The sequence below is a fragment of the Corvus cornix genome, chromosome 1A (assembly GCF_000738735.6).
Source record: "Corvus cornix cornix isolate S_Up_H32 chromosome 1A, ASM73873v5, whole genome shotgun sequence".
NCBI classification, from domain to species: Eukaryota; Metazoa; Chordata; class Aves; order Passeriformes; family Corvidae; genus Corvus; species Corvus cornix.
Genome location: NC_047057.1, coordinates 66304355 through 66315876, shown reverse-complemented (window position 1 = coordinate 66315876; position 11522 = coordinate 66304355). Strand labels below are relative to the sequence as shown.

At 42.2% G+C, this 11522-nt stretch overlaps 1 protein-coding gene across 1 annotated transcript in view; it reads right to left on the bottom strand.

Annotated features, from left to right (window-relative positions):
• Positions 1-5339: 5339 nt before the first annotated feature.
• The window catches only part of LOC104696083 (uncharacterized protein KIAA0930 homolog), a 60990-nt gene continuing 54807 nt past the window's right edge, over positions 5340-11522 (bottom strand). The window contains exon 9 of the mRNA XM_010410202.4: positions 5340-10153. Within this exon, the coding sequence (XP_010408504.1) occupies positions 10113-10153 (41 nt within the window). The 3' untranslated portion in view covers positions 5340-10112. The remainder of the gene's footprint in view (positions 10154-11522) is intronic.

Here is an 11522-nt window from a genome sequence, read left to right as displayed (position 1 = left end):
CCCTGAGCACTGACCTCGCCACTGCGCAGTTTGTTTGGCCTGTGCCATGGCCAGTGTTCCATGCAGGCCTCATCAGCTGGTACCTGCCTTCTGCATTGAGAACACTTTGAGTGCCTAGTGAATCTTGCTTGCCTTAGAATATACAACTTTATTGCCACCTGCCTATGGCTTTTATCAGCCCTTAACACTCATGGTAGTTTCCTCCAACAGTCTTGAAACAACATTTGTACAGTTTTGCCACCCCATAACTTCCACTGTTGCACCCAGCTTTCTACAGGCCTCACACCTACTTTAGTTTGGTTTTAAACTGAAGGATTCTTAACACTGAATTCCCCAGCAGCTTTTGCAGCCTTTCCAAGCCTGCCAAGAGATAACCCATTATTTTAGCAGGATGCTTGCCACAGTGTCTATCTTACTGTGTTCCTCCTTCCTTCTTTGTTCCTACCGGGATAGTCTGTGAGCTTATGACTGAACTTGACAACCACTGCATTTGAGGTTCCTAGTCTCAAATAATCCAGTTTGTATGACTTTGTCCAAGCCAAACTTCTTGCTATTACAGAAAAGGGTAAGCAACAGAAAAGGGTAAGCACTCTCACTGGGACAGTGCCTACTTCAAAGAAGGAATAGTGTGTGTGGAGCAGCATGACTCCTCTCCTAGGAGGAAATGAGAAGGGGTTTGCAGGTTTGGGCTGGGGTAGAGTTAAATTTCTTCCCACTAGCTGGTAGTGGCTGTGTTTTAGATTTGTGCTGGAACAGTCCTCATAACACAGAGATGTTTTAGTTAGTGCTGAGCAGGGCACACACAGAGCCAAGGCCTTTCCTGCTCCTCTCCCACTCTACCAGCAAGGGACTGGGGGACACAAGGACATGGGAGGGAACATGGCTGGGACAGCTTTTCCCAGCTGGTCACAGGCACATCCTAGACTATATAGTGTCGTGTTTAGCATATAGAGCTGGAGGGAGATTGAGAGAGACATTTGGAGTGATTGTGTTTGCCTTCCCAAGTCACAGTTGTGTATCATGGAGTCTGGCTTCCCTGGGATGGCTGAACACCTGCCTGCCCATGGGAAGTGGAGATGAATCCCCTGTTTGGCTTTGCTTGTGTGCATGGCTTTTGCTTTTCCTGTCAAACTGTCTTTATCTCAACCCACCAGTTTTCCCACGCTCATCCTTTTAACCACCCCCATCTCACCAGGGGGAGGAGTGAAGGGCTGAGCTGCTGCCTGGGGCTAAACCATGAGAAGGCTGTGCATGTGTGTCACTGGCTAGAAAATACTGATGGCAAGAAGTACATTTTAATCATGATACAAACAATGCCTCAACAGACAAGTTACCTGCTGTAATAAACCTCATGCTAAAGACAAAACTGAAAGTGAATGCAGAGCAAGAGCCAGCCAAGGAACTCTGGGTACCATCTTTGCACAAGGCAGGACATGTGAAGGTGTGAACAAGTTCAAAGTTTGGACAACAGCTTTGGTAAAATACTTGCTTCATTGGAAGTTTGTAAGAGACTAGACAACTAAAGTTGAGGTGGAAAAAAGCAACAAACTGCTCTGAATATTCAGGAGGTGATGGCTGGAGGGCAAACCTCTGCACAAGCTACAGTATATTACTGTGAGCACATGAAGATGAGTTGCATGAAATACAGCAGTAGCACAAAGGAACCAAAGGCTGTACAAGATGAATAAAGAAATAGCAGCAGAATTACACTGTCTGAAGTAGTCAATGTACTTATCCCAGTTTCTGTTAGGTTTGTGTATTTTTTTAGGCATCACACTTGTTTAGAAATTCTTATTTGCTTAAGAGCATCCTGTATATGGATATTTATTTTGATTACAATCAAAATTGATTATAATACAAATAAATACCCATAATAATCAGTTTATTGGGTACTACTGTTAGGGACATCATAACCTTTACTGAGAGGTAACTCAGAAATTCATCATCTCTGGAAGTCTGCAGAGGCTTCAAAGATATGAACAGAATTTTCTTGTTCAGGCAGTACCACTGAGGAAAAAGTGTGACTTTAGTTTACTACCTTACAGCATGGATGACATAATACACTATAAATTTTTTTGTCTGAACTATGGTTGATGCTGTATCTGGAGCCCTACCTGGACTGGTGGGCACTTGGGGCATTCTACTCACCTGCAAATAGCAATTCTGTTGATGGCAATTACAAGGAAAGCTTGCAGATGGTTTCTTCATTGTAAAAAAACAAAACAAAACCACTGAAAAGAAAATGGTGGTTTACATACCAAACTTACTTACTTTGGCAGTTTACGAAATCTGTTTTTCCTTACCTTTACAGTGAAGTCAGGAATGACACCTGTGCTGATCTCCTGTGGTGGGCAGGGTAACCACAGACACCCATAGCAGGAAGCATGGCATTCCCAACTCTTGCTGAGAAGGAAGCTTGAATAGTAATTACTCTTCTTGCTCCTTGATGATACATCTATCACTATTTTTCAAAAGAGAACCTAGTCTGACACTTGCAGTGATTAAAGAGTAGGTTCTGGCGACCCTCTCATCCTTCAGGAGCAAAGGAAAGCCTCTAGACTTGGTGCAGGCTTAAAGCATTCACTATTTCCAGTAGGGTTTAGATGAACAGAATGATTGCATCGGAATTAAAGGCTGAGTGTGGGAATTCAAAAGGCCTGTAGACTTGTAAACTGCTTTTGCTGAATCTCCACAGCAATATTGCTCCAGCAGGAAAAGCAGAACTGTAATCATAACCACAGTTTAACGTCTGGGGGAGATGTGAGGTGGAAGAGCACAGGGTGAGTCAGCACACATTGTGAAATTCTGATTCATGAATCACCAGAATCACCCACATGTTGGCATAAACAGGTAACAGGGAAAACCTTAGTGCAGCTGTAACTAACGAGACAAGCTTTTTTGTAGTGTAGGTACTCTCCATTGAGCTGTGCAGGAAGACTTGGTATTTCAGAAAATTATCAGCCAGCTCCATTCATTTCAACAAAGGTTTAAAACTGTTTATTCCCATCTTCCTTGAAAGAGTTTATTTGAAGTGAATTCAGGAACATGCAGTTTAACTACCTGCACACTTACTATTCATACATTTATGTCATTACCTCAAGTTCACCCATGTAACAGCAGCAGCTCCAGCAGAATGCTCACACTGCCCAGGAAGCTTCTGCAGTGGCCTCATCTGCTTTGCTGAACAGGCACATCCTTGTCCTCTCTGACCCCTCCCACTCGTATCATGTTCCAACCAGGAAATTTTGCCTAAAAATCCTTCTTTCTGTGCAGGTGCCATGAGGTACACATGTGTGAAGGTCCAAAGACAGCTGTGTGGCAGGTCAACTTTATCTTCTGCAGTGGAAGAGCATGTGCCTCACATAAGTAAATCCTGTTTGTGCACACAAACCCTTGTGTCTTGTCTAAACAAAAGAGTGGATCATCTTACCTTAGTTTTCATACCACCACCTCAGTCAACATTAACCCTACTAGGAAAAGCCAACTAGTTTGTCTTGGCGAAGAGTTTCCTGGCACAATCAAGCATAAATTACTTATTTCTGACATTTGAAATGACTTATTTCTGAGTACTTATTTCTGACAAGAAAGTCACTAGATCCCACACTTACCTCTGTGAGGAACCAGGCTGGGGACAGAGTTTGAATTAACTCATATTTTCCTTGATGTATTTTAATGTCTTCTTTACTGAGGAGCATCAGCCCCTCCCAGATTCTCATCTACACTGTTAATGGAAAATCAGACCCATATTCTTCCTGCATTTTACTCCTTTGCTTTCTGCAAAGTTTCAATTACAAGTTTCAGGAACAACACACTTCTGAGAAGAGTACACAAGTAACTGTTTGCTAACAAAGATGGCTAGTTTTCCTTTAATCTCCAAAGTGTGATTTTACTTTGTAAAAGCAGACCTCAATGATAAACTTCTGTGCCAAGCAATATTAGGGTATTTCTTGGGAGGATCTCTCCAGGTGTGGCCAGGCAGGACACAACACTCCAGGACAAAAGAACATGAGTTAACTTGGCTGCCCAAAGCAGGGACATTATAGAGCAAGATGTATTTCCACACTGTTAATCCTGTATTTGTATTTTAGTATATTGAAGAAATTAATTCAGTAAAGCTGGGAAAGCTCTTCAAATATGTACATGGCAGTCTTCTGTTCCCTCAGCATTTGGATTAAAAACCAAACCCCAAACCAGCAAACGTTTTTCTGTCCGAACTCCTGAATGACTAATAAAGCAGGGGAGGTTTATTACCACCACTCGTGAGGTTCTGCTGTTCTTTACCTTTTGTACTGGTTTAAATAATGCTTCTCCATTATGGCTGCTTCCAAAACCTTTCAACTTAAAGCATTCAAGGAAAAAAATCAGTTTGTTTCAAAGCCATATTTTAGTATTTCCCAACCAGCTAAGATTCCTGCCCAGTTGCATGTGCAGTCACAAAACAACACTGCCAACAATCTGCTCAAATATCCATGTAAAGAACTGAGACATCCTGCTCTTCTTAAGCTCTGTGTTATAATTCTCCCTAGTATCTCACACGTTTCTGAGCTATCACACATGGCTTAGCATAAATGTTGTTACCTACCACATGGATTCATAAAACATCCTGGTCTGGGATTCTTTGAAATGGAATCCTCAGCACACCAACTCATGGAGATTGTTGGTAACATTTGTTCAAGGAGAGTTTAATTAATTTAGACAGAAAAATCCCCTGAAGGTTTATTTGACTGTGAAATGTTAGTCATAAAAATCAAGTGGAGAGGGAGGAGCCAGAGCCCTGCATGTCTGTAAGTCAAGGCAGATCCCTGCCAGTACACACAATTTAAGGCAGTGTAAACAGTGCAGATCTAAATGCAATCTCCTTTTCGTGACAATGCACAAACCCGCACTGAAGTTCTTCCTGAATTCATCAGGAAGAAACCATTACAGCCATCAGTCCTCACTATTATACACTGCACAAACATAAATGTTGATGACATAATCAAGTTTAGAACAAACCACAGATCAGTTTAGAAGGGTTGTTCTAAAGGCAGAAATGAAAAACTTTTGTAAACAAATTCAGGACTACGCTGACTTTTACCTTCTTTCCCCTTATCCAATGTCAAGTTGTCAGGGGCTGACCACTGAGAGGTTCCATAGCAGAATCAGAAGTTGGACTTTCCTCCAAATGCAGTAAGAATGAAGAGCAATGAGGCCACTCTGCCTCATTAGTCTGGTATCTGGCAATGCCTACATGAGTGCCAGGGAGCACTATTCCACCACTGGTGCCGGCCACCAGAAAGGAATACATCCAAACTCCAACATCACCAGGTACAGTAGAGAGAAAACACCACTAATAGAGCTCATGGTCATTAAAGAGGTCTGTTTATTTGCTGCAGGGTCCAACACTTTCTTCACTGCTGCCATAACCAAAGTCAGCTTTATTTTTGGTGCACAACATTCTCCTTGCTCTTTGTTCAAATGGCTCAGTACAGTGCCAGCACGATTTTCAACCCATCACCTTTTAAGCAACACCAATGATCGATGAGGCAAATAAAACCCAAACCATGCAACATGTGTTAGGCTGATAAAATTAGGCTGAGAATATTTATATATTTACACAGAGAACGTTCAACATTACAACCTGCTTGCAGACTTGTATTATCTTGACGAAGTATCCAAACAGCTACATTCTGGTGTAAAATACTCTTTTTGTTTAAGGTTTGGTGTAAAAGCTACTTACTTCACAATGCCTTTGACTGGATTCTGCCGCACCTATTTTTGACACAGAATTTCTACACACCAGCACCACACACTTTCAGTCACACCTCACAGAATGTGTAAGGCATTTTCAGACATCTGATCACTGTGAGCACAGGAAATCCACTTTCTAGAGCTTTCAGCCATGACCTTTGGAAACCATGAGAGTCTTTCAAACATAAAGGGTGAGTCCATAAGAGAGACACTGTTCTTCCAAGAACTATAAACTTGTCATTTCTTGACACTGCTACACACAACACAGATAGAATTTAAGACTAATAAATTATTTTCCTAAATAAAAATTTGTTCTTAAACCCCACTGGGTAACAACAGGGCTTAGGCACTTCTGAAGATTTTATCTGTCTTTAATATGGAAGCTTCAGACTACAAACACAAGGGCAAGCAATCATTTCGAAAAGGAAAAAAATAATGACTGGCAAGAAGCAGGTCAATAGTCTAAGAGTGTAGTCTATTTCCCTGAACTCCACATCCATACAGAACTTCAGTGACCAGACAGGATTCTGCACATGAGGGTCTGCTGGAAGAAATCTGCCTGCCGGGCCAAGGACTTCACTGTCTAAATTATGAACATACTTTGGGAAAAACACGTTACTGTGAAAAGCCACCTGTGCAAATAATTCTTTTCTGGAGAGCACAGCATGCCCAGAAATAGAAAACTGAGTAACAGCAATCCAGAGCCCAACATGCCCAAGCCTTGTAAACAATGAAGACCGGGAAAATAAAAAGAGAAGGAACAGGGACCAACACAAACTGGATTAGCCAAGACAGATGAAAGGCTCATAGAGATTCTAAAAGCATCTTCTTTTAAAAGGAGATTTGGAATCCACCTTGTCCTGGCTGGCAGTAAGAGAACATAATTTCATGTACATGGTGGTCTCTAAGGCAGAGCAATAATCAGCTAACAAAAAATCATTGATTTAAGAGCTTTCTTAAAAAAACAACAAGCTTTTTATATTGGTTAAATTGATAGCAGTGAAAAACTTGCTATGGGTGAAAAGATTCAAATCCTTGTATTTGATAATTTGATATCTATCAATATACAACATCTATGAAGAGCTCAAGTGGTAAGCCTTGATCTCCAGAGGGAGTGAATGGGCAGAAGGATGGAAGGAGTTAACTGAGCAATGACATATGATGGAATTCCAAAAAGAAATAAAGCTGTTCTGCAAAGTTTCCCAAATTTGTTAACCGAGCTGCATCTTCAAACATCAGCATAACTGATGAAAGTCACTGTGCCCCAACCATTAAGACACTGACAGCCAAACAGCCTTCAAGGCATTGCAGGACATGCCAGCTCCCTCTGCAGCAATTACTTAATGGCCAACAGGGTCTGAATCCAATTTACTGCTTAGGAGCTACAGAATTAAAATCCCTTCAAATTAATATGGTGAGAGGTTCTTACTAACATTCACTTTTCTTTTTTCATGTAGTGCAATAGAATGCTAAGGGTCCAGCTGTGCCATCCTGACCCAAGCAAAACTGATCAAATTCTCTGTCAATCTGTCCACACAAGGACGACCAATTATAATTTTCAGGGTTTGTTTAAAAGCAGAAAAAAATGTGGAATTTGATAACAGAAAGTGGGAACCACTGGCTACACATAAGAAGTCCAAGATAGTTGTTTAAAGAAGGAATAACCGAGAATCTGGCACATCTTTGCTTCCAAAAAGCACTATTGACATTCAGTAGACTTTTTGACCTCTATTTTCCATGGATGTCCATGAGGGCATACTTGTAGTCCTTTTCTACTAGAAAAGGAGAGTCTTCAACGTATCTATAGCATATCGCACTAGGAAGATACAAGAAATAAATTTACTTTTTTTAGGACATTACAGCCCTTCAAACACTAGACATCAAAATCCAACCATATACATGTAACAAAGCAGATGATACCTCCTGAACAACAGATGTAGGATCTAAAGTGTACCTTCCATAGCACTGCTTTTAAACTAATGCACTAGCTTAGAATCATTCCTCATTTGCTCTGAAATCTTACACAGCAAGATTTTCTCAGTCTTTCAAATCACACAAAATTAAACCACCTAAACATAATACACAACACCAAGGGAGCATTACAAATCCCTGTCCACTGAGAAGTGTTCAGGCACCTACCACTGAGAGTCCTATCTGGATACACTTCATTTTTACATTGTTCCTCCAGCTGCCTGACTGAAAGGTATCTATTGTCACGATCAGTACAAATGTGAACCCTCTCTCCCTTCCCTCTGCAACGAGCATTTAAAGGAAAACCAAGCACTGATTTGCCCAGTCCAGCAGTATGAAAGCAAAGAGTAAGGAGCACACTGAGAAGCTTGTTTTCTAGCTGAGGAGTGGTTTAATTCTCAGCATGGGCAAAGAGAGAATATTCGTACCAACTGATGTCAGGCACACTACCTGGGGATCTCAGGTACCCACCCAGGCTGCCTGGCAAGTTCCTTGAGAGAGCACTTCGGCTGCTGAGTGAAGACTCCACCTCTCCCCGGGCTCAAGGAGAAAGCCTGGGGCAACCAGGTTAGATGGTAGAAACACCCTCACATACACACAAACCACTGGCAACATTCCAAGGTTGCAGCATGAAAAGTGGGTGTGATGGTAATGACAAAGGGAACGTTTTTCTAACGCCTTGCAACATATTTGAAGCCAACTGAAAACTAGTCAGCTGTCTCTGTCATACACTCATGCTGCCGGTGTAAGAAAGGCCACCACGCTGTGCTAAGGTGACAGCTTCCAGGCCTGGCCTCAAATACTGACAGACCTCCTTACCATGCCAGTCATCAGGCTGGGCTGAAAGGCAAATTTGGTCTGCCTTTATGCTGAAGTAGAGCTATTTCCATGGAATCTAGCCTGAGGAAAAAAAAGCAGAAAGTTCTATTTGAGAGGTTAAGTCAAGATGCTACTGTGAGAGTAACAACAAAGCACTTGGGAAAGACCAGGTATGAGGGAGACAAAGGTCCAGGCTCAGAGCACATGCCACAGCATCAGGTTTAGGTGCTCAGAGTCTGAAAAGTGACAAAAACGGCATCTTTGCTCTCACTCTGTGTGGGTGCTGGAGTCTGACGTGCCCCAAGAGACACACCACCCCTCCCACTGTTGTGTGGTCCTAAATAAACCTAAGTATGTACTGGCTCTCACATCAAAACAGACAGTCAGAGCACAGTAACCTCAGCATTCAATCATTTTGTTTTCAAATGTCAAGGACAGCAGTTTTGCTGTTTAGAGAGAGCTGCACTTCATGTGTAAACATAAGGCTGTTTTCCTGAGAGCTCCTGACACACAATTTTCAGACCTCGCACTATGCAATTTTTAGTCACTTTTCAGAACAGAATTATGTTTCCATCTTTTGGATTTCAAGAAAGGTCTCTGTGCTTCAGCATATAACAACCAAAGATAGAAAATCCGGGCAAGCTGCCTGACCATAAAGCAGCTCCCATGCCCTCCTTGGCTACAAAGGGTACCGCAAGGACGAGTCTACAAACTCTCAAGTCCAGTGCATGCAGGAGGATGGGTTACTGGTAAGGTTTTAGGCCTTTGGAGACCAATTACAGTCTCCCATTTTTTCACTTTAGACTCAAACTGGTATTGACTCAGCTGAGAGAAAGGTAAGCAGCATTAGTCCTGGAGATGAACTTCAGCTTTACTATAGCAGCACATTTTAGCCTTCTTTTCACTGGCTTGTTTTCTTAGCCAGTTCTTGAGGATGAAAATGTTGCTGTTCTTTGGTAGATACAGAAATCTGTCAGCAGAGTTCACCTCTCCTAACACTGACAGATGAAAAATGGGAACATTTTCAGCCTCTTTTAAGCTCTGACCTGACCTGCTGCACAAACCAAAACAGTGATGTATCTTTTTCCTTTTCCTCCCTTAGCAGGAAGTTGTTCTCTCCCCCACTCCGCTCCACACACACACGTGCACGCGCTCGCACACGGCTGATGAGATGAGGGTATGGCCAGAGTCTATGGAGCGATGTCCAATAGCAAATCATTATGGAATTCTCAGAATGTTTCTCCCAAAGAATATAAAGTTTAACACATTCTGTACATATTGTTGGCTTCTTAGTTATAAAGTAAACACAGTAGCAAACTGTCCATAAAGTGTTGACTCAGTTTAAACACAGCCCCTTCTCATTTTATCTTGCTGAAAGTCCTCTTCCAGTCAGAAACACTCCAGTGATGTGGGCATTCGGTGTGTGACAGCAGAGGAAGGAAGAAAGAGGCACTTTTGATCGGCTGGTATTCCTGGACTTCCCTTTTTCCTGCGGAGGTCTATGTTCCTGACACTAGATGGTAGTGTTAGCACGGAAAACCGCTGTGGATAGGCACTTGGCAACAAGGCTCCAAGGCAGTGCCCGCTCTCTGCTATGTCATCAGGATTGGTTTCTGCCGCACTTCCAGGATATCTGGGCATGGGAGAGAAATAAAGAGACATAGTAAACTTAAGAGGCTTCTGAAAGCAGCCACAGTACCAGGAAGTACAGAGAACTGGAGATGTAAGCATGGACTGCGGCACAGCCCACCAGGAATCTAAAACATGACAAGTACGCAGCTTTGCCTGTTAAAATCTGAGTTAACCAGGATGCAACTGGGAAGATCTGAGAGATGAGAAACTGCAAATATATCCCATCATGTGGAGAGGACAGGTGATCTACAATCATTTATACTGGGATGAAGCAACATATGTTATACAGGGAGTGATTTTCCAGGGAAACAAGCGCAAGTGCCATTAACAAGAGCTGCTAAGGGGTTTTCCATTCTTTAAGGGAGAAATGCAGCATCCCCAAGCCCCTTAAGGAGACTTCTGTGGGTACAAGTATTTCACCTCTTTTATTCATTCTATAGTCCAAAGCCTACATTCCTGCACTCAAAAAGCTGCCAAAAAACCCCACTCCTCTTTTTGGCTTCTCAACTCCATATTGCCCAAGTGGGACAGAATATGACCCTGTAAAACTTCTGTTGTAATCATGGGCATCTTTCTAAATATGGGTAGTAAAACCAACATGGCAAGGCACTACGCAGAAATATCTGGAAACTGGGCTGGTATGTTCTTTTCTAGGCTACACAAAGAACAAGGAACATGGAAAAAGGGAGCACACAATTAAAAGGCTGATCAAACACAACTGCACAAAGAGGATGACATGAGCAAAAATTGATCCCCAGCTCCAGAGGGCTCCAACCACACCTGTAAAGAATTGAACACAATGGAGCGAGTCCAGTGAAGGGCCACAGAGATGACTAAGGGACTGGATCATCTGACATTATAAGGAGATGGTGACAGAAGTGTGATTATCCAACATGGACAGAAGGGTCAGAGTGAAGTCTTATCAATAAACTCAAGACATTTTTAGAAAGTATTTTGATCACTATCACTGGGATTTTAATATCTTAGTACAGGTTTTCTGAACTACCCAAGAGAAATGAGCACCTTTCCCACTTCACCCTGCCCCACATGTAATGCTCCTGCTTCCTGGAAAGCTGCTACTGGCACAAATATATTGATTACAAAAAGGCCTTGGAAACAGGACCTACACAACATGTCAAGCTAAAACAAATGTGGGTAGTGAAAAACTGCAGATGAAAATTCTGCCTTACAGCCCAGAAATTTCATGCTCTATTTCTGTGTATCTCGATACATACCCCAACTCCTGCAACTGTATGTTCAACAAATTAAGTCTTAGAAAGATGTTCAAGCTCAAAGCCAGTATTTGAGCATGGAGGCATTTGTGCCACCCTCTTGAGCATGTATTAAATGCCAGCTGAAACAATACATCT